At 32.2% G+C, this 26,609-nt stretch overlaps 2 protein-coding genes across 2 annotated transcripts; both read right to left on the reverse strand.

Moving 5' to 3' along the window:
- Positions 1-9,325: 9,325 nt before the first annotated feature.
- Positions 9,326-11,618, reverse strand: LOC140865352 (nascent polypeptide-associated complex subunit beta-like). Its single transcript, XM_073269960.1, has 6 exons — positions 11,472-11,618; positions 10,726-10,793; positions 10,423-10,571; positions 10,272-10,328; positions 9,719-9,757; positions 9,326-9,625 (listed from the first exon to the last, which is right to left on the reverse strand). The coding sequence occupies exons 2-6, from the start codon at positions 10,791-10,793 to the stop codon at positions 9,459-9,461; spliced, it is 480 nt and encodes a 159-aa protein (XP_073126061.1). The 5' UTR covers positions 11,472-11,618; the 3' UTR covers positions 9,326-9,458.
- A 1,197-nt stretch (positions 11,619-12,815) lies between these two features.
- LOC140863959 (probable transcriptional regulator SLK3) lies at positions 12,816-26,213 on the reverse strand. The gene is made up of 10 exons (XM_073267775.1): positions 26,135-26,213; positions 24,338-25,177; positions 24,118-24,237; positions 23,637-23,685; positions 22,395-22,609; positions 22,242-22,310; positions 21,890-21,984; positions 21,098-21,191; positions 15,456-15,525; positions 12,816-13,798 (listed from the first exon to the last, which is right to left on the reverse strand). The coding sequence occupies exons 2-10, from the start codon at positions 25,142-25,144 to the stop codon at positions 12,978-12,980; spliced, it is 2,340 nt and encodes a 779-aa protein (XP_073123876.1). The 5' UTR covers positions 25,145-25,177; positions 26,135-26,213; the 3' UTR covers positions 12,816-12,977.
- Between the last annotated feature and the right edge of the window lie 396 nt (positions 26,214-26,609).

Genomic DNA, 26,609 nt, shown 5'->3' on the forward strand with positions numbered 1-26,609 from the left:
AGATGATTTTTCTATTATCAGATATGATTATATATTATTATATTATTAAATAAGAGCACCACTTAGTAACTAAATTAAAATTAATTTGGTAAAGCCAAAGACAATATCTAAAATACTCTTAAAAAAATAACAAAATATATATCTCTATATCTATTTTAAATTTCATTTTTCAATTATTTCTTATATTTTTGTGCTTTCATTTTATTTTCAAATTTAAATTTATTTGAAACAAATATATAATGTATTTTTACAATAAATAATATTCATATTTTAATCACACACGCAACTTATATTTTCAAATTTAAATTGATTTGAAACAAAAATATAATATATGTTAAAATAAATAATTTTCATATTTTAATCACAAGCGCAACTCATTTTATTTTCAGTTTTAAATTGATTTGAAACAAAAAATATAATATATGTTTACAATAAAAAAAATATTCATATTTTAATCACGTACATATGCAACGCGTATGCAAGCGCGACTAGTAATAAATTAATGATTCATTCATATATAAAATCTTTTTTTTTTAGTTACTCATATATCAAAATCTGGTACTAATGTCTTTTTGCACACATGCGACATGCTTGTGTTGTAATTTTTTTTTTTTACAAGTGTTCTTGTAATATATAATATTTTTGAATTATCCAAATATAAATTTTAATAAATGAGTTGATTTATTATTATTATTACTCCCTATATATAAAGAATTTCATCCTTAGACAACATTTTTATTTTGCCAAAATTGTCCTTATGTGATATAAATATTATAATTTTGTTTTTTTTTGTTTTTTTAATTTCGATATTTCAAATTGCAGATTAGTCCCTAAATACTTTTTACAACTATGATATTTTTCCTATTTGTATATAAATTAAATTAATTACAAAAATATTATAGAAGCACATAACAGACTTTTTATAACTATGATATTTCTTCTATTTGAATATAAATCAAATTAATTAAAAAAATATTATAGAAGCACACAATGCGTACACCAATACACTAGTTATTATACTATTGGGGATAAGATCAGTAGGTATTGGATTCGAGATTTGTCTCGTTTTCTTGGACATATAATAACACTAACTCCATAAACCCCAAACCTACTTTTTTCTCTTTTTTTTTTTTCATTTAAAAGATAGGGGAATATAATTTATTTTATTTGTTTGTTACTAAATTTGTATCACTGCGTGTGCAGGTTAAAAGAAGGAATAAAGTGAGAATCCATATCGACATTTGTGCTGCGACAAACGCGTCTATATGCGCTTTTTGCATGTTTGAGTTATTTCTCTATGATTATTATTAAAAATAAAAGTTCATAAAAAAAAGAGTAGATTGCCCTAAAAAAGGACAAAAGTTTAAATTATATATACACAGTTAGCATTATTATTATTATATCATTAAATATAAAATATTGAGTCTTGTTAAGTATTAAACATTTTTATAAAAACAAGTTTTTAAAAAATTATAAAATGTTTTGAAAAAGTTTAAATTGTTTGTACAATTATTATATAAATAATTTTTTAGTTAAAAATAAAAAAAAAGTGTTTCAACTATAATTTTTAAATATCTTTAAGTAAAACTTTCTTCATATTTTGTTGTCATTTTTTTCTCAATTTACCCACATTAAAATAATCATAGTCAAATAAAAAATTAAACTAAAATAAAAATTACACATACGCACATATATATTGAGAATAGAAATCATGTTTGTCATATTGCTTTCTTTTTAACGCACTTATAAATTATGGTTTTCATTTTTTTTGTTTCCATTGTAACTATTAAATATTTGAATATGGTTTGTTTGTTCGTGGTGTGATTAAAAAAAGAGGAAAAAGACAAATACTTAACATCCCTAATTTAAAATAAAAAGATATTATAAAAGACCATAAGAAAAATTTTTTAAACTTTCGTGATTACTAATTATTTGAACTAATCTTCCCTAAAAAAATTATTTGAACTAATCTCAGCACTTTCATATAAAAGAATCAGATTCGACCCGATTTAACGAATTGACTCAATCCGAGAACAAAACCAAATTGAGCTCAATAAAATTCAATTTTTTTAAAAAAAAACCATCAAATATTAACTTAAAAAATTACTTAAACTTCAATATATTTCACAAAAAAAATTAATTTTCGTGCAAATATTTTATAGTGTATATTATGAGCCCTATTATTAGAATATGTTAATTATTTATGTGAAGAAATTCACAACATTCTATAAAAGAAATTTATGTCAATTTGTTATAATTGGATTTCGAGTCGGAGAGGTCGTGATTTGAGATGGGAGTGGGGCCCTGGTTATTGGAAGGATTGATTTATAATTTTAGTTATTGGAAGGATAGATTTGTAATAATTTTAAAAATATTACAAAGGGAAAAAAACGTGAGGATTAGTTGGGAGTTGGGACCGTGTGCGCGTATTGCGATCCGATGGAATTCAAGTGACGACAGCGATGGCCATTCTTTGTCTCTTTTTTAAAATAAATATATTAATAAATAAATTTGTTTTTGTTTTAAATATTTAATTTCTTGTCGGTAAAAATGCACCAATTCAATTTCCTCCATTAAAATAAAATTAACTCGGTAAATTTGTTGCCCGCAGGCAGGGTCGGGAAAATTAGTATATACTAATACAAATGATTTGATTTATAATATTTATTATAATTTAAGTATCTCTGGTAAGTGGTAACAGAAATTTAAATTTCGAAAAATATGTAAAAATTATAGAGAAAAAAATGCAAACATGATCGAGTCGACTTGTTTTATAGAGATGGATCCGTAAACTCATCTTACAAAAGATTCATTCTATAATTTGGACTTGACTTGAGTTCGACTCGAATTCGATAAATTAGATTATAAACAAAATATTTTTCGAGCCGACTCACAAACCGACTTGGTTCAGTTACAACCCTATATCACCGGAGACAAAGAAATTATTTTAGAAAGATTCGATCATATATCCCATGAGATAGGTGAAAGTATGTGATTGGTGCAAATTATGTGGGTCCCACATAATCATGTGGAGCCCACATGATTTGCACTAATCACAAAAGTCCACACCATCCATGGGGGTATTGGAGTAATACCCCATGGGTAGGACCAAATTTCCCATGATTTTATTCAACCAAAGAGAACGAACTAAAGACGTTTTTTTTTAAAGCATAATATGTCTTCTTTTTTTATTACTGAATAAATTTTAAATTGGGTGCAAATGGGATTGCTTGACACTTTGCGCCCCATGTGGATCGTTAAGTTTAAGTTTTTCGAAATAAATAATTAAGTAATTAGTTTTTGTTTAAATAACATGAGATATTGACGTGTCTGGTTCCCTATTTTTCGTCGTATATATTGGATTCATTCGTAGAAATTAACACAACTCTCGAACTAAACAACATTAATATAATCTATTAATCTACCCAAACCTTAGACACACAAAATGTCCAAAAATTAAGATTAAAATCTCTAAAGTTCTTGTAATATTAATGTGGTGGCGTCTTTCATATACCATATGTTCAATTCATTATCATTATCGTCGAAATTAGTAAATTATTCCCAAATTTAACCAAGTTTTATTTATCTCGGCGATTAGATGCTCATAGGTGTATCTTCAATGGGGATGATAATTAAACTATTTTGTTAAATTAAAGAAGAGTAGTATAATTCTTAATCCTCGGTAAGTATGGCAAACATAAATCGAGAAATAAACCAAATATAACTCCAACTCAAAATTTAAAATCTCACTCTTCAAATGTGTCATTGTATATTTGAATCAAAAGAGACCATGATCTCTAAATCATTTAATATCATATCAAATAACTAAAGAGTAAATACTTTTTGAGAATGATCGTTTTTACTTATATTTACAAAATGAAAATTAATATTTTTTTCATGAACGATATAAATATGAAAATCATTTTACAAAATTAATTTATAAAATCGTTTCACATAAGGTTTTGTGATAACTAAATATCAAGTAAATTTCTCTTATTTTTTCAAGAAAAAACGTATCAAGTTAGTTTCTAATTTCACTTTTATTTGATAAAGTCACGTTAGACCAATTCAACTATTTTCACTTTAATCGAGGGAAATCATCTTTTCCATCATTGCCCTTTTCATGGGCAAACCTAAATAAAATTTTCAAATAAAAAACATTTGACCCTCTAAAAAGCAAATGGGGTAGGACTACGGTCTTGGAGCAACCTTTGAGAATTAGAACAAGTCAAATGTCATAATTTGAACATTTTTACGAAATTTTGGTGAGGGATGGATCGAGTCCAAGGATAGTTTGGACATTTCGCAAGTATTTAGAGCAAGCCTAAGGGATTGTTTGGGCATTTTCTGATTTTAGTTGAAAGAGCCAGTCCATCGAATAAATCAAATGAAAAAAACTTTTACTAGGGAAAACAAACAATAAAAAAATCAAAGATAATAAATCTTTAAATGAAAGAGATGCATGAATGATTTAGTCGGTGTAAAACCACTCAACTAACAACCTAATTTTTCTCTGTTTTTTTTTAAAAAACTTATTAAAAAAATATAACCTAATTCAAAAAAAAAACTTATTAAAAAAATATAACCTAATTCCTAACAATTTTGTGTATTTTGGAATAATTTGAGGCCCATACAAACCTTTATTTATGCTTTTCTCTTCCACATAATATTATTCTCTCTCGTATATATATATATATACGTTCATCATCAATACCAACCTTGTTGTAAGTAGTAACATACTCTCATATAACACAAAAAAAAAAAAAAAAACAAAACAAAGAAGGTAGTAGTTAGTAAATTTTTCAAAAAAAAAGAAAGAAGAAGTGAAATTCATCAATTTTTTGATTTGAAATGGTACAAAGATTTGTCTCATACAATTAAAGCTGTGAGATAATATGACAAGAGTTTTAGTGAAACAACATAAAAATAATAACGTTAGGCAACATATTATTTCATTTGATAATTAACACTGAACATTAGCTAATTCATTAAAATATATAATGGAATGATACAACTTAAATATTTTAAATTATATAACATTGCATCATATTATGTTTCGATTGCATAAATAACAAAGTTTTAGATGTTTCACGAGGTCTCTAAAATTAACGACTATTTTTAAAAAAATTACTTGTCATTTAAATTGTATCACTAAATGTATACCAAGTCTTTGGCAAATTTTTTTAACGTCCCCATCAATTGAAAAAGGTTTTTGTTGTTTCAACTTTCAAGTGAGGATTGAAAAGTTATTTGCCTTGTCTTCTTTATGAGATTTCAAGTCTCCACACTCTTTTAAAGAAACCCAAAGTTCCAAACTCCGAGCTTACTAAAAGAATATATAGCAGTCATTTTTGGGAGTCTCCATAATTTAGTAAATTATTTTCTCAAATATTGGATTAGACTGAGTCCTGTTTTGACATTTTCTTGGCCACAAACCTTCCAGATTTATATTCTAATACAATTGAGAGACAAGAATTAGATACTAATAGAGATTATCAGATAAAAACAAATTTCGAATCCCATAAATTTTTTGGTTTTTACCATGTACGGGTATATTTCAATGAAGTGGATTTTGACATTCATCTCTTAACTAGAGGCGATTCTAAGAAAAATGAGATCATAGGCAAAACTTAAAATATGAGCTCTTTCGTATTAACTTGAAAACTCAAATATATATATATATATATATATTAAAAAAATCCGAATAACATAATCAAAATAAATAAAAATACATAAATCAAGAAAATACACATATGAAAGAAGGTTTACATATTTCTTTGAAATAATTTAATCAACAATAAATATTATTTAAAATTGGCTCTTCTTGCATTTTTTGTAGCAAAATCATCAATTATGTCGTCATATGATATATCTTCCAATATGTCTTTTTCGATGCAGAGGATCGCCAAATCATTCAATCTCTCTTGACTCATTGTGGTTCTCAAATAAGATTTCAATAATTTTAACTTGAAAAAATTTCTCTCACTGATGCTACGTTCACATGAATAGTAAATAAAATTTGATACACAAACACGATCATATGAAAATATCCATTTTAATACAAACTATAAAATTTTAATTGATGTCCAAGATTTATATGTGTCATATGCTTCCAGAGGTAGCATCTCTTGCAATATTTGTAGTTCTAAAAACAGCTCATGAACATCGATATCACATAACCGCGAGCACAAAACCACAAACTGACAAAAGGTACAAAGTGTTATCGAAACTCTCAAAATTAAAAACTCAAACCCTTATTTTGTGTGTATGAATTTTGTATGAGAGCATTATATATAATATTTATATATAAATATATATAATAATTTATTTAAATTTTTTTTGGAGCCCCATACAATGGTGGGGCCCTGGGCACGTGCCCTGGCTGCCCAGGGCCAGGGCCGCCCCTGCTCTTAACTATACCATAATAAAAAACAGAAAAACTTTTATGAAATCGCGTTATGATCAATTTTATGAGATAAATCGTTTATACTACCTGACTCAAGTATGTCAAAAATATTATTTCTCCTTGCAGATATGAATCGAAACGACATGTTTCATGAATATAATCCGCAATGTCGTATTTCAAGATGCCTAAATAAAAATTGTTGGAGCTAAAGAAGGCGTCAATTTGTTGTGGAAAGGGGAGGCAAAAATGTTTTTTTAAGACCTTAAAAATTGGTAAAGTTAAAATTTTGACTTGTGATTTCAAAACGGTAGCTATATATGTATTACAAAATATTGACTTTTTACAATATCATTTTGATTTGATTGAACTTAATATATACGAAACTTGCTTTTATCAAAAAGTCAACTTTTAAAATATCCAATGAAAATAATTTCCTTTACATTATACATACGCTCCTTTCACTTAATTACTTTTCTAATATCACATTAATTTATAACAACCATTTTTTATCATTCAGTATTTTTCTCTTGTACTTAAGTAGTTAGATATATTATTGTTGTGGAAAATCCTCTAGAAGGTTTCAAGTTGCAGCTTCCCAAAGACGACCAGCTGATAGATATTTTTGGTGCAAATAATTTGGGGCAGAGTTGAAGTGGTAGAAATTTGGAATACCTAATATCTACACATTATTTAATCATCAAGATACATTATTTAATCATCAAGATACATTATTTAATCATCCAGAAGGATGATTAAATAATGTTTAGAAGCAGCCATCCATACTAAATCTTCTATACTAACTATCCATATATAATGTTAGAATCCATGTTGTCAACTAGGGTACGAGTGAGTCAAACCACTTGCTAACAGTTTGATCGAGCTTCACTCGAATTCAACTTTGAGCGGCGATGTGAGTATCATGTATCATTTTCAGGCAATCCCCAATTTGGTATATCATGTTTCAAGTATTTGTCACGAACTTGAGTAGAAGTACTGGTTCAAATTGCCACATTCTCGTTAACCATAAGTTAAGTTAGGGTTATCTTTGAATAGATCAAATCAGAGCAGTATTTGTGTTCGATGGGAGATGAGATAAGACGAGAAGTAAAATATGGGTCATGATCTAATTGTGGTAAATAATTGTAAAATTCAGTTCGCAAATAACAGATACAATAAATAATGCATAAATACATGAATAAACAATGTATTAAATCAATAACAAGTCATCAAACATTTGAATTAATTGCATAAATACTAGTCGTTTGGCTTTTTTATATGTGAGAATATTTATAAAATATGTAAATTCTAGTTATCGGACCATAATTTTGTCAATCGACAACTTAACTAACTTATTTATCATATCTCATTGTCTTGTTGGTTGAAGATAATTATCGATTAACTTCAATTTCAAAAAATCTTTTTTTCCTCTATCTTTTTAAAGACTCATTCTTTAACTTCTCTAAATTTAACAAATCTCAAAAAACCGAACTTGTAGAGAAAGTCGAGCCTGATCAATTATAAACAAAAACTATTCAAATTGGTTTTCTTGTTATTTAATATTATATTGAGCTAGGTTTTTTTCCCCGAGGACCCGCCAACTCGATACATACATTTTTTTTGGAGCATTCTCGATACATACATTGATACTACGTACATGGGCACATTGGGCAGCAAATGCTAGGATGGGCTCTGCCAGTTTAGTGTTTTTTTTTTTTTTTTTTTTCCGGATTAGCAGTAATATATATGTGATTTTTTTTAGGCCCAATAATGATGATTAATTTTTATTTAGCCCAAAATTTGTTTCAACCTATTTTGTGAAATATATTTATGTAGACCTGGTTCAGCTTATTTTCTTAAATATATTTATCATATTTGATTTATAAAATTGATTTTGAAAGAAAATGAAAGCATATGAAGTACATCATTTTACTCACGTCCCTTTTCTATTAAAGTTTCTTTTCATTCGCTCCAAAATTTCAATATTTATTTGGATTTTGGTGTTTCTTTAAATTATATTTTTAAGTGTTTGATATCATTTATGTGTGCATTTGTGACTTGTGAGTTTCTTAGAAATAATTGTGAAGTGGTTTTCTGATATTTTTAAACATTATTTCATTAAGATTCTATGATTTTCTATGCAATTTTTATGTGTGTTCGAATTATTCACTTGTAAGAGTTAAAAATATTTCTCGTTTCATTTAGGAAATGGAAATAAAAATTTTAGCATTTTAAAGTTCCATTCGCTTCTTTTAGCAAAAATGAGGTGTTTTTTTAATGGCTCACGAGTAATTTTTTTCATGTTGTGTTCTATTACTTAAAACATCATATATATATATATATTTTTTTTTTTTTGCAAATATACATATTTAAGAAGAAAATTTTATATATTATATATGTCAAACTGATATTTTTAACAAGTACCAAGATTTTTGGAGTCAACACACTTGAAACATTATGTCTTAAATAGTTTATATATTTTTTTTCATGTCAGCATATAATTTTGTAGTTATCTTTAAATGTTTTGCAAATATTTCTTAATTATAAATTAGTGTTATATTATATTTTAAATTTAAATATGTATTTTATGTCAATTAAATTTTTTTACATATGAGTTTTTTAGCTACGCCCCTGCATGCATGCATACATACATACAGGTTCTAAGGCCATAGCCTTCCTAGCCTTGTAGAAGGTCCGACTCTAGATCGAACTTGTGAAGCTCAAGTCATGCGAGTTGAGCTCGAGTATCAGGGCTCTAGATGAACCAATCTGCTTGTCACAGACTTAGTCGGAGAATAATCTCTCTCCAAGTGAACTTGCAATTGAGTCCATTGCAATTCATTTGACGAAAATAATGCTCTACATGTTTCAATATCCTTGGGCATTTCACAGAAAAAAAAAAAAAACTCTAAAGTGAGCATCGAATGCAAAACTTTGCGAAAATAGTAAGCTACTAAAATTTAAAAGCATCGAGAATCGAACTTCAATTGTTCAGCGTAGACATCGAATAAAGCGACATAACATATATCAAGAAACAAGAATGAAAAATCGAATTTTAAGATGCGTGATTATGGCCTTCCTCTGCAGCAGCTTCAAACGTCTCACCTTCAACAAGATCTGGGACTTCATCACCATCATCTTCTGGTGCTCCAGTGCCAGAAATGGGAGCTTCTTTCTGAAACTGTTCTGCTAATTTCTTCAAATTCTCCAAGTTATCTGGACCTGTGTGTGAAAATTAATTGTCCGAGTAAAATCCTTGGAGTTGGTTGAATGAAAAATCATACATATGGAGAACATGGATGAACAAAAACTTACCCAATTGGTGAATAATTTGAGGAAGAATGTCTTGTAAATCTGGAAAAAATAGAGAAACAACATTTTAAACTTAAATGATGAAAAACAGCACAGCAGGAAACAATCAACTAAAAAAGGCTTCCCTCCGAACTATTACCAGATATAGGAAAAGAGATGGCCAGTACTAGGTGCTCAAAAACAAAGGGGACAAGTATATTATGCCCATTTTTTTAACAGAAGGCAACCCTAATTATGATAGATCAAATGCATGCCACATAAAGATAATACGATAGTTGCAGAGAGTGAGAACACATTAAACTAAAGGAATAAGTGAACGCCATAGCAAGAAAAAAAAATTGGACGTAACAGCTACTTGTGCACTGTTGGGTTAGAAGAATGGGATTATGAAGAGTGTATGATATATGTATATAATTCAATATGTAAGGATAAACATAATGTATTGCAACTCTAGTCCTTTAAGAACTTGAATCAGACACATTGAATGCAACAAGAATGCATAATCAATCAATCTCTTATCTTTCACAAGAATTTGAATCAAGAAAAGAAAACATACTCTTGGTCTGGGGAGTTCCACTGACAACCCAAGTGTTTGCAGCAACAGAAGCTTGAACTGAAAACAAAAGAAAATGAAACAATCGACCGCAATAAAAAAAGGTGAAGAAAGTGCATAGAATGAAATGGAAATACCGGTACATATATAGTACCTTTTGGGTTAAGGAACTGGATAACCACACCCTCCTTAAAGATGTTGACTTCTTCAATTCCAGGTATGGGGTTCACCCCTATTCTTTTCAAGGTGCTTTGTAACCTTTTGTCATCTGTTGTGGTTGTCTTGTGAACAGCCTTCTTCTTCCTGAATTTGAAGATAACTATTTGATAACCCCGTAGAGAGTTGCAATTGAAAGTAGCACAAATTCAAATTATACTTTCATGTTACACCAAAAAACAAAAATCTCAGATTTACTCATCACAGCTTAAAAATATCTCAAGCAACAGAAGGACAATACCTTCTCACAGTACCCTTCCCTCCGGTCCGGACTGAACCAGCCATCTTCTTCAATTTCTCCACATTCATCTGCATTCAAATGCAAAAGAAAACTGGAGTTATATCAAGACTTTTAAATATTTCCACCCCTAATGTCATAGATATGCAAAAAAACACAAGGTAAAATAAAACAGCATTACACAAGATTCTACCAACCACAGTCACTAAAAAACTTTCCCTTTAATGTTATATAATCAAAGAAAAGCATGACCATTTTGAATTTCTCAACATACACCAGAGGCCAGATTTATCTTAAACCTGCTCCAGTAAATCTTGGAAAAGTAGATAAATCATGTTCCAGTAAATCTTGGAAATTAGCAATGCACATGGCACTTTAAGTCTTTAACCAAGCAAAACTAAAATTAAATTCAAGTTCCGTATACCTCAGTTTAAGAAGCTGCTTTCTTAAACATAAAATCAATTAAAGAGAACACAGACTAACTAAAACAACCCGAAAACCGAATCCTTGAAGAATAAACCCATAGAACTACAGATTCAAAGGTTCAAAATTCGATAAAACCCTTTGTATCCGCACAAAATCAAGCATCGAGAACATATTAATACCAAATACACAATCATCCCACGAACACACACCGAGCATATTACACCCATTTAAAAATTCCGAAAAAAAAAGAGAAAAATGGCGTCAAGAACTCACATTCCGAAGTGAATGGAAAATTACAAAGACAATGGCGTTTCGTGAATTACCTTCGCGAGCTGTAAGAACTGTGGTTTTCGAGATTGAAGTAGAGAGAGAAAGGAAGGTTGGGGACTGGAGGTAGGGATAAACAATTGCAAAACCCTAAAATTGAAAAGGGAAGAAGAACAGCAGGCCAATTCGGGAATTCCAGAGATGCATTGGGGGCTACGACAGTAAATTCACACCTTTCATACAATTTCCGCTTTCACCCCAGTTATTTTCTGTTTTCTACAATTTAATCCATATGTTGAATTTTTGTAAATTTTTTGAATGTTTTACTATCTCAGAATCAGGTCGGTCTATTCTGGCATATGGTACCCGTCGGCCGTCTTCCAGGGTCAATGGACCAAATGAGTCAATGGACCAAATCATCTTTGCAAATCACATCAATATCATTATAGAGATCTGGTCCATCCGATTGTCCTTCGGACAGGATACCCAAAGGCAGCATAAACAGGTTTCTCAGAATTAGAATAACAATGTTTTCAAGAAAAAAAAATGGAAAAGAATAAATGATTCATTGTTTCATAATTTATAAATCAATAACTTCATATATGAGTAATTTTGATTACTTGGTCCAACAAAATAAGTTTAATCCTTAATAGCCCAAAATGCCAATTTGCTTTGCGTCGATCGAGATATCTATAAATACATCACTTATTTATGTTTCAAATGAGTTCACATTTTAACATTTTTAAGTTTCTTTTATTTGCTCGGGTTGCTGGGTATCGTTGTTAGAGGATTTCACCGAGTAAACCCTGATAACTCTAACACTTCGTTCGTGACGCAAGTGACAAGCAATAATTTTTTTTAGGATTCGCATCAATTACGTTTGAATGTGAGAACCAGACACTCCTACACCCCTCGACAGTCGACATCGCCGTGACATATTATTTTGGTTAAATCAATTTTGGTGAATTAAAAATTGAAATAAAGATTTCTTCAAAAAAATTCATTAGCAAAGAACAAAATATATTTAGGATTATAGTTAAGTTTTTATTTTAAAAAATTTGTTTTCTGGTTCAGAAACTATTCGTCTTAATTGAGTCGCCCTTCCTGTCTTCCAGGATTTTTCAGTAAAAAAGACGTACCATATATTCTAATGGACAATTTATATTTTAGCTTACTTTAGCCTTTCCCCTTTCAACTTTGCGTTCAGGTTTGCTGCAACAGAAATGTGATTAATAAAGAGACAGATGTATAATTAATATGGGAAACCTGAATTATTTCAAGGAATTGTTCGTTGACATGATATCAAAATAATTTATGTGACAGAAGCTACCAAATGAACAATATGTCAAACATACTTTATAGTAAGTTTGATATTAATATAATTGTCACATATGCTCCTGAAGAAAGGGAAAAAAACTCATCTCGTACTTGATCTCTAGAAGTAAGAGATGGATATACAGAAATTTAGGTGCCATGTTCAGAGCATTTTTTTACAAAGAGTGAAGGTAATCAATCCAGAAACAACAAAGCATATGGTCATAGCAATATCTTTGGCAGAAATTTTATTTTAGGATTTCATATAGGCCATCAAAGTCTACGAATTCTTCAAGGAGGTTATCATCAAATTCTGGCGATAGGTACTTGACATCGGCATTGCGAGGGAACACGTCCATGTCCATAAAATTGCTCAGAGTCATTTCGTTACTCGGAGCAGAAAAACAAATCTCATTGTTCTTTACCTCGCAATTCTCAATATCAATATACACGACCTCGTCTGATGCAGCTGGATCGCCACCACTGCTTTTGTCACCATTTGCCCTGCTAGAAGTTGGCATAATCGCATTTACATTTTCAACACCATTGTAGGATTGAGCTGCCATTACCCTTTGAACGATTTTATTAGCGGTGCTTGGGGGCTTAATAGGATCTGTTAAGTTTGAGTGATGATCTTGCTGCAACAGCGGTGACATTTGGTGTTCCAAGAGCATTCCTTTGGCAATCGATTCTTCTCTTAACTTGCCATGAAAAGAACGAGACCCTTGAGGATGACTGCTTAATAATGGAGTTGATGCAGCATGTGCAGGGAAGTTAAATTGGCTGGCAGCGATGGCTGAGAATCCAAGAGATGTCATCTCTACTGGGGTTTGACTGTTCAAATCATTACGCTGCCGTTTCTGGCCATTTAATCCCTTCGAAGTATAAACACCAGCGCTACCAAATCCATTGTGGCACAAGCCAGTCCCAGTTCCAGCACTGGTAAAATAGGAAAACCGAGGTGGCAAGGAAGTTTCAGGAGGTGAATGCTGCTGCTCAAGTCGCTGATCCAAATTTCCCCCAGAAAGTGAAGTGTTGGAGCCACTTAGTAGAAACTTAGTCATACATTCTGAAAGATAGTAACACAAGTGAGCAGCTGGCTGTAGTGTTTAATCACCTCCACAATAATCCAACATTCCATAATTAAAGCCATAACTAATATTGGGCAAGAAAGGTAAAAAGCTCCTATTGTAGAGTTTTTGGGGAGGACATTATCCAACAAATCTCTCACTTATTATTGTGGAAGACAGACAAACGTGAAAAGATAGTTATTTGATTTCTTGCCAAAGTGTCATATATTTTAAACTTCTCCTACATTAGCAGAACAATTATTCTTAACAGCCTGTCATTCCTCAGATGTCATCTTACGGGTTAGGCCAATGGAATAAAATGTTTGCCACATGCCTAAAATGCCAATATGGTTTGGACCAGGTTGGTCCAAAACTGATCTGGTTTAAGTCGAACCAAATCCGATATTTTAATTGATTATTTTTAGAAATTTGATCCGGAACCAGATCCAACACGGTAAAAAACTGAATCCAATCTAGTCTCAAGCCGATTTATATTATCTATTATTATTTCACTATAATTATATGATAGTAGTTAACTGTGATACATTGTTTATACACAGACAAAATATGATACATCAATATTTAATGATTTGAAAATAAATAGAATTTCACATATAGCAATATCAATAAAATCTGGTCAATCAAATCACAGACTTTGAAATGATAATATAATAGATTATGGGGAAATTGCATATATTACCCCTGTGAAATTCCGGGTTTGCTAATAACTCCCTATGAAATTTTTTTAAGCTAATAACTCCCTGTGATTCTAGATTTGTAGCATACACACCCTTTTCAGTTAAAAATTGACAAAAATACCCTTGCTTAAATAAATAATTAAATTAATTTTGTTTTATAATTCTATAATTAATTGAGTAAAATAATCAAATATTATTTAAATAAATATGAAAATTATATATAATTATTTGATCATAATATTTGTCATACACGAAATATATTTTAATATTAAATTATCTTATAATATTAAGGGCATTTTAGTCATTTTTTAGCCAGAAGGGGGCTACAAATTTAGAATCATAAGGGGCTTCTAGCTCAAAAAATTTTGATAGGGGGTTATCAGCAAGCATGCGATTTCACAGGGATGATATATGCAATTTACCCTAGATTAAGTAAAGTGTGACGTTTGACAAGTTCCTCAGCATTTTTTACCAATCCTACACTCTTTTATATATATATATATATATATATATATATATATATATTTGCTTAAAATGACAAATGATAAAAATAAATTTAGAGTGTTAACTAAAAAATCATTCCAATTTGGTCAACAATAAAAACAACCCAGTTCTGGAACTGGTAAAAATTCTGATATGCCCACTAAAACGATCCATTTCCCTAAAACAACGTGATAATATGATTTACCACACCCAAAGTGGTAATAAGAAGCTTGAGCAATATATGGAAATAGCATCATGAAGAAAACATAGAATACAGTAGTTAATCTAGTATTTGGCACTGTTGTGATAAAGTCATGTATGCTAATGTCGCACGGTTAATTCTGTATTTCCATATCCACTGACTATATCCTGTCTACGGCTATATGCTGAAGTAAATACTCACTGCATGATAACAATATTGAGTAAGGCAAACATAATATTGTGAACCAAGGCGAACTGATAAATACAAACTTACCCATTGGCCTAATCCCATGTGCACGGCTATAAAGCATCAAATCGTTCATTATATTGAGCACCTCTGATATCTGTCATTCAGGGAAAGAAAACACCAATTGATGAACTAATAATCAGATACTTTCAATTTATTCTAAAGAGCATGAGCCTATTTTTCCTTATTGCAATTATATTTTTCCTCCTGACCACAAAATGTTAGGACTCAGCCAGTTTTGACGTTGCTGGTTTCACAGTAGTTAATATTTCTGGAATAATACATCACACAGAGCAACCATGCTTTACTCAACAGTCAATATTTTTCTGCAAGTTATTCGACAAATTGTATTTCGCTTTTAAGTTATCATAAGTGATACAAAGAATTATTTGATCTCCTTTTGCATAGTGGAGAAACTATCATTACTCCTTACGTGCTTTGAAGTACTAACCTTTTGAAAAATATGGGCATGTCATGTCCCAGCAGAGTGTACCCTTCTGGACCAAAAAGTATTATGTATTCAACATTTTCTGAAATGTGGCCATTCTTTGGCTACGTTATAAAACTTGGATGTATACTAACTGTGGTAGCCTAAAGTCAATCACCTTGAAATAATGAAGGGAGGAATTTGGGCTTTTCCCCAAATTAGAACAAAGAATAAATTCACAAAGATGCTTCTATGAAGAAAAACTTTTGGTAAAGTAGTGTCCTCTTAAATTTATGTTTATATATACTTTATAAGCGGCTGGGTTCAGGTTCCACACAATGCATTAGAAATCACACGTTCAGCCAATAAGGTAGACTTCAAATCCGCTAACGTGGCTGGGCAGTTGGAGCCAGACAGTTTCAATTAATGTGCTTACCCAATGTTGGGCAGGGATTTTGTGATTTATGAAAGCACGCATATTGCATTTTACACAGTTTCGTCTCAAATATAATGGTAAACCTTGGTTAATCATGACACACTGTTATACCTACCATATCTTGCCAGACTAGTTTTGGCAATAAATATACTGGTGAAGAATGCTTGAAAGACTGAACATGGAAAGCTCATAAGATGGAACTAGAACCAACTATTGCTTCAAATATAGCTGGAATGGCAGTTCCCCCAACTGGAGAATCATGATTGAATCCCAATTTTAGAATCAGCAGAACAGGAAGTTCGAATTCTAACTAGGAGAGCTGGAAGTTTGCATTCTAACAAAAAAAACATGCATTAGGGTAGACAGTCGAACACCTGGATGAGATAAAACTCATGAGGGTTCAAATGCAACCCTAAAGTTCTGCCTAAGTGGAAAAACACATAAATGAACGAGACATGCCATATTCATGCTTCAAACCAAGCCTATCGTTTGACACGAGTCATCTACTGCATTTGGGTAAAGGTGGCTGAAGAGGTGGCATCTTGATGTGAACTGTGAAGCATTATGAGTCTGGATCAGCTCCCAGTTTATATCACGAATCAACAAGAAGAAACCACAGCTGATCTTCCAAATAGTGGGAGCAAGTCAAATGGATAGGAAAATAGCTCTATATGATACACGAGTAGTTTGTGGAATATAAGTAAGGGTTTAGTTTGCCTTAGTCCTCAGTTAAAGGACCATAGAACGTTTTAGTAATATATTTCTGTTTATGAAGATGGGTTTGCCAGAATGATCAACGCAAGATGCAAGATTGGGGAGCACCCACCTCTTATCAGGGGGCTAGGAGCAGAACTTGGTACGACACTTTATGCATTGAACTTGAGTTAACTTCGGCAACATTCATTTTGCTCTTAAAAATTAGATCTATTTGTAGTGGCAGCCTTATGTAACCGGAGCCTTCCAAATGCGCTCTTTGTGGGCAACGAAGCAAGTTGTGAATTTTAGAAACTGATGAACACTTTACCTCATGGAATGATGATTTAGTTCAATGTTTTGGAAGAAGAAATTTGTTTTCTTGATTATCTGATTTCTTAAATTAGAAACAAGATTTGTGCTGGGTAGAGCAATCGAAGCGTAGCGCTTCAGCTGCTATACGGTCTAAAAGATTCGACTTGCACCATTACCACCAGCTATAACTTTTGATAAAGCGATAAGCGCTCAGTCCTACGATTTGTTTTCCCAAAGTTTTGTTGCTTTAAAGTTTCTTCACAATATATTATGCGGTAGAAAATTGTATGGTTTTAACACACGTTAAATTTGGACTTCTAATTCATCGTGACAAGTTTTCCTTTTCAGGGGGTTAGTGTCACAACATTGTCAGATGATATCTTCCAAGTTTCCTTAAAGTGCACTTATGACTAGAATCATATGAAATGAAAGCAGAGAACAAGAGTATGTCAAGTGTCTGGGACGATGATTGTGAAGCGGACGGGGTTTTCTTGGAGATTAATAATTGAACAAAGGATTTATTGTGGGTAACTCCGAGGTCAACAAATGATTTATTTGCGGATGATCTAGGCTGCGAACTTCGTAGGAGGGGGCGACTACTTTCGAGGGTGGTGATTCATTGTATTTGCTGACACGCTTGGCTGGAGAGGAACAAAAGAATTTTTTAAGATAAAGCAGAATCGGGAGTTATGTGTTGGGAAAAGATCAAACTGAAGTCCTCTACGTGGATTAGGAATCATAAAGAGTTTGATATGTTATCGATTATAGATTTATATGTTGTTGGTATTTTGTGGGTAATAAGGGTTCCATATGCGGATTTCTTATCCGCTCTTTGTAATTGTCACATGATTTTTTATATATATAATATGATCTCGTTTCTTATTAAAAGAAAAATTGAACAAACATGATTCTCAATCAAATCTTTCGTAATAAAACATTTAATGATGTAGTTTAAACATGTTAAATACGAACATCTAATTTATCAATGACGCTTGATCAAATTTTATGGATTAAGAATCCGAACATTGTCAAAAATATCTTCCATGCACCTTCGAGAGCGATTAGATCATCACATGATGACAATATGGAAATTGGAAGGGTGTAGCTTAAGGTTGATTCGGATTAGGATGCCGAATTCTTTGCAATCATTTTCCCCATGTGATAGGCTTTTGCTGAATTTTTCAGCTCCAGAGAAATTTATTGCATTACGAACCTTCATTTTTGGAGGAGAATCTCTCCATGGAAATTGAAGTAAAGTCACGATTTTCATGCACAAAGGAATCGACAGGCACCACTTGGCTTTTGAGATGGGATAATAAATGATGTATACCATAGGGATAATAAATTGAAATATATAGATAATATAACTATTTTTAATCAGCTAAATAACTCAAGCCAAAAAAATGGAAGAATCAACAATGAGGAGTCTCAACTCTCATCCTTCACACCAAACGGTCTGTCAAAAGTAGGAAGTTGAATCATTAGAAATGGCTGGCTATAGGAAAGAAGAATGCTCATTTTCACGTGAATCGCTTGTGCTCGCTCTTGTTGATAACCCCTCCACCTTCTCATACAAATTCATATCCACATTTGGAAAACTCGGATTCCTTCCAAGTACAAGGATTTAACTTGGTATTGTCATTCAATAAATTGAAAACCACAATCTTTAGAAAGGAAAAAATAATCCTAAGGTGACTTTGACGTATCTACTATGATAGAGATTCGTATAATTTAGCATAAGCATGTTAAATACGATATCTAATTCATCACTGGTATCTATTATGATACTAAGGAGTATTCAAACATTGACAAGTAATATCTTCCACTCCCAAGAGAATCGTTAGGTTATGTTTGGATTGATGAGTTTGGATTTGTGGAATAATTTCAAATCAAGCCTTCAATCGAAAAATATTCGAAGAACACCATGCACTGATGGATGGTGACGGCCCATGTTACTATCGCGAGGTCTTTTCCGAATTTGTATCTGGGTTTTTGTATATGAAAAATAGAAGAATTGGTGAATCGATTTCATATTATTGATAAAAGAATCAAATATTCATTAATCAAATCATCTACTCCACGGTCCGAAAGATAAAAAAAAATTTGAAATTCATGGATTTGAAATTGAAGCAAAAATGTAATTATCTACATAAGATATTTCAAATATTTCTTTCTAATTTCGAACAATATCTTCCCATGTTTTTAGAGAGCAATCAGGGCATTATGAGACAAATTCCAGAATCATACGGAGTGAAATTAAAGGATGGTAATTGGGAGTTGGGACGGATACTCTTTTCTTTGAGAGGTTTCCAAATAATTTCAATTATCTTCTTTAAGTCACAAACCTTTCTTGAACTTTTGAGTTGATGATAACCATAAAGTTTTTGAGAACCTCAGATACTTGGGGTTTGCAAAAGATTTCTAAGAAATATATTCTAGAGAATAAATTGGTGATTTGGATTAATGTTTTGCCTGGTTTAATCAAAGAGACGTTTCATTCCATAAATATCACGCTGTGTAAAACTGTGCAGACTTATTTAATTATAATAAATACTGGAATATTTTAAAGTACGAGAAATGTATAATTTATTGAATTTTCCAAGTAAAGAAAAGATACATCGAAAATGATGATTGTATAGATACATGTGAAATAAGACGGAAATGTGTTTTGAATTGAAAAAGAAATCATCTCTTAATAAACTAAATGGCCACAATGGTTAATAAAGGGGGAAAAACTTACTTGATGTTAAACCTAGTTCGTCTGTGTTTTTCAAAGATTATAATGAAACTAAAAATAAATGTTTCCCCTCTTTGCATTTTCACAGCTATCTGGCATAAAACTATGAAGGAATTCAATTTATACTAGGTTTGGCCACATAAACCAACAAATTTATGGGAAATTTGACCATAAGGTTGGAGGAGAAGAAAATGCAAAATTTGATGGAAATTTGTGTTACTTGACCTTAGTAGGGAAGCCGTGTAAATAAAGGAATGTGATGATTTTCAAATAACTCCAAGGGAAAATAACTCCAACATGGAGAGAGACAAGTATCAATAAGTTAACTAAAAAATATACATGGCAATAACTCCTTGTTGAACATCTTTAGAAAATGATTAATCTTGTTGTTAATACATTTCACGGCCATACTCATATGTGATTTTTTCCTTTTTTCTTGAAACGATTTTTATTTGTTTTTAACAAAGAGAAGTGTGCATAACCTGTTCATTTGGATACAAGTAGGTTTAAAAATTATACATTTTTATGCCAACTATATCCCTATCAAATCATACAGGGACACCCTTGTAATTTTCACCACAAGTTTTTTGTTTTCCTATTTAGTGAATTGGGTATGGACGTGCATGTCTACATGGATGAAAAGATGTCTACAAACATAAAGATATGTTTTCACATACGTGTACCACATGGCTGTGAGGATCCTACTAACAAAATCACATATTTCATGTTCATTGCAACATCATCAGCTGTAAGACATCAAAGTACAGCATAAATGATTAGATAGTTACATAATCCTTTTACCACAATTAAACACAGATGAGCACTCTCTACATGTTGCGTTATTCAGAATTCACAGAAAATGTTTTATAGGACTCTGATAAATGCTACGCAAAACATGTGCTCATAGGACAGAAAATCTGACACTAGTATTTATCCTGGTAATTCATGAAGCAATTACTGTGCAGTCCTTAACCACGAAATACTAAATAAGGGAAGTTATCTGTGCTATATGGAAATAGGTTTAAAATATAAAAATTCCTCGAAACAAATATTTAAAATACCTGAAGACATCGCACAAATCGCTTTACCATTCCTATTTGACTAATAAATGGCATTTTGAGAGCATCCACCATTTGATAAGCAGACGTAACAAACCTGAAAAAGGAAAAAATATAAACTGAAACCCAGTTTTGATGATACCGAGAACATGAAACAAAAGGACAAAAAGAAGATTGAGATTTCAGATCCACAAGTCCACAAAGTGGAAATAAAAAAATATTCACATAAATCATCAAGATTTCCAAGTAGCAAAATGAGAGGCAGAAGCAAGGATTGACAATTGACGATGTTAAGTCGAACATTATGATGCCAAAAATTTCTACCGGAACACAGCAGAACATCACTAAGCTTCAAGAATATAGTGACAGGTTTGGCTTGCTGTGCAGGAATCTTCAACTGACGGGAACATTCACGAACCAAAGGACCATAAAAATTATTGTTTCTGTAATTTTTACAATTCAACATAATTTTGCTCTGATGAGTATGACAACCTTCAATTATATGCCAATAACTATAACTATCTATAAATGCTCAAATAAGATTTGTCTCAAAACGAACTATGATGAAATAGCATTAATGATGCTTGGAAATAAGTTCTTATCCAAGTGTGTTTTAGCAAATGTAGACATTAAAACCAAAATTGCTATTCAAAGCAATACAAACATCATTCTAACCAGCAATTTGAATAATTCTAAAATCTCAAGATAGAGGCAGTAGCTTATCCACTACTAAGATTTGACCACCAGATCTACGGAACAAGAAAATAGAGCTACATGTACTAGATATAAACTTACATGTCAGAATTTTGTCGCAGTTCTCCCAGAGGAACCGAAGAAACATCTTGAGCAGAAATCTGGTAATTTTGAACTGCAGCTCCAAGCTGATGAACCTAAGCAAAACAGACTTAACTACGTGCTCGAGCGAGAATTTTATTCCACGTTTATCACATATAGTAATACCATTAACACAATGTGGCTATTCATGTTTCGGCATTCGACCTCAAAAATTGTAAAACATGTTGTCCCAAGCTAATGAAATGAAAAGGGGAAGGGGAAAAAAAAAAAGACTCCAACTTTCTAACACTTTTTAAAATCTTGAACGACGACGTTCCCCACGATTGAATCAATCGGGAGAGGGAAAACATACCTGAGAAGATAGGGAGTCGCGGCGTATAAACTCTTCGTGATTCCGGGCACAGAAATCCCAAGAACAAATCTTTCAGAGCAAAATCGCAACAAATTAAAACACAGGAACGCCCACTGAAAAAATCAACAACAGAAATGGAAAAGTAGCTGAAACCTTAAGGTCCGGGGAGAAAACAACGCGAAGCTGACCGTAGCGAACGATACGAACTTGCTGGTATTCCGTCTCTTCGACTGCCTCAGAATAGCGCACGAAAATGTGACCAGATTCATCTCGAAGCTCGCTGGGCGCACCAGTCCGAAAATGTTCTTCGGAGACACCAGTATCGAATTTGATTTTGTACAGCCGTGCCAGAGGCTCTCCACTGATTTCTGTAATATATATGAATCTTCAAGACATAAAAAGTGCATGGCCACCCAAGGATTATCAATTATTAATAGGATTGGGCCCCGAATGAATGTAAATTAGAATAGATCTTACTTGCACGACTACTATTTAAAAATAATATATAAAAACGGAGATTTATGGATACATACGAGTAAATACATTATTAAGATAGTGTTTGCACAGACATATAAATTTTCTTCAAATCAGATCAGGTATGGTCCGGTTCGATCCATCAGGTGAGCAGTTCTATTAACCAGAGTCGAGCTCGGCCCATGCCGCTAAGGGTTTGGCTTCTCCCAACCCTTGAACCGACGGTTAAACTTGTTGGTGCGGACTAATAATCACATCGAACCTAGTTTAGATTATATATTTTGTTCTTAAAATAATAATAATTATTTATTTATTTATTAAAAGAGTTTATTTGACTTGCCAGTCCCTTCCTAGTTTCTTTCAAAAGGGTTGACCCCGAAGGGACCCCATTCCAACAATATTTCAGCAGGGAATATGCTTCACACGAGGATCAAACCCACACAAGGGATCTCTTCCCAAATCACCCCAAGCCTTATCAACTCCCCTATACCCGTGTGAGCACCCTTCCACGTTTCTGGTTGTCTATGTATCCACTGTAAGCTTTCTCGTCTCAACTCTCAACATCAACATTTATGGTAGAGTTCAAATTTTAAAACATTGAAAGGAGCTTTAAAAAATTGAAATGTTGACATTTCAAAATAATAATAATAATAATAATAATAATAATAATAATAATAATAATAATAATAATAATAATAATAATTGAAAAGTTGAATTGATGCGCGACCATTTTTATTTTTTAAATTTTTGTATCAATGATATATTTTCACTATTTAGCGTAGATTAATTACAAATTATTTTTTTATGGAATTGTAATCACTAACAAATTATATTTATATATATATTTTGCATATGAAAATAATGTCGACATTTTTTGGGAATGACTAGAGATCAACACGAAGAAATATTAAAGAAACATACCAAATCCACAACCTGCCTTCTCCTTGCACAAGTCACATTTCCAAACTGCCTGCAACGATTAATGGATTCAAGAAAACCAAGATAAGGCAGCAACAATTACTTGGGAAAAAATTGCAACATTCGTTTCGTTTGTTTGCCTCTTTATAATTTTGATAATTGGTATTGTTAAAAACAAAAATTAATCTCATATCTTTTCAACTTTGTGAAATTTTAATTTTTTTCCCACATAGTACTATTGATTTGGTGTTGAAAATGTACCGCAAAATGACTAAAATTATAATACAAATGAAACTAGCTACACCGTAAAGAACAAAAAAACACAAAGATAATAGACTAAAACTGAATTTCGACCACTCAATGGACCAAAATGGTATTGACACCAACCTATAAGACCAAAATTGCACATGTTCCTTGATTTCTTATCATCCCAAAAGTACAATTTTAGTGCAATCAATTATGAACTAAAGGAAAAGCAGCAAACCTTGGAGAAAAGAGTCTCAATCTGCTTATCTTTTCTGTAAAGAGACAAACACCATCTTTTCTTAGCAGAGGTAACAAAGAAATCAGCAACAAGTTTCTTCCAAAACTCAATATTATTGTCCTGCATGTACAAAAGATTTTTAAGCTGGTTAAATCTAGAAGTGCTTGTCTCACATATTTTTTCCTCAAAAATTCAATCATAAAAAACAGCATGTATATACTTTGGGTCTGTTGCGCAGCTCCAACACGAATTCGTTCACGCGTTGGGCGCCACTTCCTGGTTTATATTCAGAATTGGATCCATGTTTCTCATGTGGAACGTCTTGTTTTTCAATCATAATCTGTTTCTCATTATGATCAATTCGATTTCTTTCAATCTGTCGAACCAGGTTCATCTGAGCCAATGTAGTCATTGGAGAGACTGAAGAAAATGTAGGGGCCTGGAGTGGCTTAACTTCAGTAGCATACCCCTGGTTCAGGCCAAGCTTTTGTGGAGCAGTGCTGGAATTCCTAGACAAACCCGAAAACTTCGCGGGACCGTTTAGTCTAGTCGTAGTTGCGGTCCACGGGGAGTTGAACATGATCAATCCACAATCTTTTTGAGTTGCAGTACTTCTCTGCTGATCCAAGATGGACTGATCCCTCATTCCTTGCATGTTTGGAACAGATGAGTATCCTGGTTTCCCTCCATCGTTAAACGACGAGTGTTTCCACAGACCGCGAGTCTGGATTCCCTGAACAAAGGGAGACAAACCGGTGTTTTCTTGATACTGCAGCAGCTCAGGAGATTGAAAATCAGGGGCTTGGTTCCCATTTTCAAGAAATCCTCCTCTTGTATGCATATTGCTGGATGACGCGTTCGGAGTTCGAGTGGTGCAGTGGGGGATGTTGTGGGGGAATGAAGCCTTTCTCGCTTGCTTAGGCACAGGAACACTTGTTAGTTTCAAACCTTCGGAGCTCAGCTGCAGAAGCACTGCTGATAGGGGCTCGGATCCGCCGATCGGGATTGGTAGACCGCTGAACTCCATAGCCTCGAAATGAATGTGTGGATGTGTATAGTACTGCTGCAAAGGAATGGATTCGTCCACAGTCTTAAATAAATATTTGAAACTAATATTCATGTTGAAAATACATTGGCATTAAATTTTGTTTTCCGAAAAATGGATTTCATACCTTCTCGTAAATTTTTCAACAAAATCCTAAAAACAAACGTAATCCAAACACAATCTGCCCCATTAATTTCTCCACATACACATTACTTTCGTATCACTCTTTTCATTTTTTCCATTTTCAATACAAATTAAAAACTAAACACACACACACACACAAATGAAAAAAAAATGAAAAAATAAAAGAAGAAAGGAACTCAAACACAAATGATGGCAAGAAACAGACGCAACTTTAAATCTTCATATGAACAAGATTACACATCTTGTCCTAAACTTTACTAAAACAGAAACAAATTTGCTCGATTGCATGAATTCCAAAAAAATAATAACAATAATAATGGATAGTTTGAAATATTACATCCATCAAACCTCTTTAATTTTCATATATAACCCTTCTTAAATTTCATTTTCCAGAACGACCTTCAAACATACAGGAAAAACAAAGAGCCTACGAAGTTTAAATACCGGAGGTCGTATATATATTTCAAAATCTTATAAGTCAAAAAAAGGTTACATTTACCATAAACAAATTAACATGATCAGAAGAAATCCAATATCATCTGCAGTAAAAAAACTAAACGACTTAATTTGAGACACAACAACTCAACACATGCAAATTCAAGAAAGGATAATTAAACAAATAAACAAAAGCAAGAAAGTTTTCAGATCACAAAATAATGCTTGCCAACATCTCATGAGAAACCAACTTACAGAAGTACTTCTTTTCTTGTTCAGCGAAAACCTTGGAAAGTTCGCAAAATCTTTATGAATCAAACATTCATGCTAACATTAATATATGTAAAAAAAAAAAAATTGTGGGATTTCCGAAAAACTAAGCAAGAAACTGACCTATAGATATATATATAGACCCTTGTACTCACACGCGCGCGCACACGCACGCACTTTTTCTTTTGCATGCACAGAATTGTAACCGAAGCTAAAAATTAAAAGGGATGATGAATTCTAGGCAGCGGGGATTATATAGGAGACCGTGAAGAGGTTGAGGATGGGATTCTGCTTCGGTGTGCAACTTTGTTTTGTAGCATGAAACAATTGACGTGTGGAGGAAAAGACAGTAAATTAAAGTGGCCTTTTCTCATACTTCTTTTTTATTTTTATTTTATTTTTTTATTTACTTCTCTCGAGTTTTCTTGAATTGGATGTCAAGATTTTTCTTGACTTTGAAAAAGATGAAGATGGGAAAATATTATCGGCACGAGTTGAATTTCTTGAATGCTGACTATATTGTCAGCATTACGGTAGTATTTATGGAATCCCACGTTTTCTTTTTCAGAAGTCAAAACAATATTACATTTGGACTTCT

This window comes from Henckelia pumila, chromosome 4, assembly GCF_033568475.1.
Source record: "Henckelia pumila isolate YLH828 chromosome 4, ASM3356847v2, whole genome shotgun sequence".
NCBI lineage: Eukaryota > Viridiplantae > Streptophyta > Magnoliopsida > Lamiales > Gesneriaceae > Henckelia > Henckelia pumila.

What these genes read in the sequence shown, in the direction of transcription:
- LOC140865352 (XM_073269960.1), bottom strand. Translation starts at nt 10,793, where the DNA reads ATGAATGTGGAGAAATTGAAGAAGATGGCTGGTTCAGTCCGGACCGGA. An exon ending in TGGAACTCCCCAGACCAAGA is followed by an intron (nt 9,758 to 10,271) that starts GTATGTTTTCTT and finishes TATTTTTTCCAG; the next exon opens with ATTTACAAGACATTCTTCCT. An exon ending in TCAAATTATTCACCAATTGG is followed by an intron (nt 9,626 to 9,718) that starts GTAAGTTTTTGT and finishes TTTCACACACAG; the next exon opens with GTCCAGATAACTTGGAGAAT.
- LOC140863959 (XM_073267775.1), bottom strand. Translation starts at nt 25,144, where the DNA reads ATGGAGTTCAGCGGTCTACCAATCCCGATCGGCGGATCCGAGCCCCTA. An exon ending in TTGAGACTCTTTTCTCCAAG is followed by an intron (nt 23,686 to 24,117) that starts GTTTGCTGCTTT and finishes TAATCGTTGCAG; the next exon opens with GCAGTTTGGAAATGTGACTT. An exon ending in CTGCGACAAAATTCTGACAT is followed by an intron (nt 21,192 to 21,889) that starts GTAAGTTTATAT and finishes TTCCTTTTTCAG; the next exon opens with GTTTGTTACGTCTGCTTATC.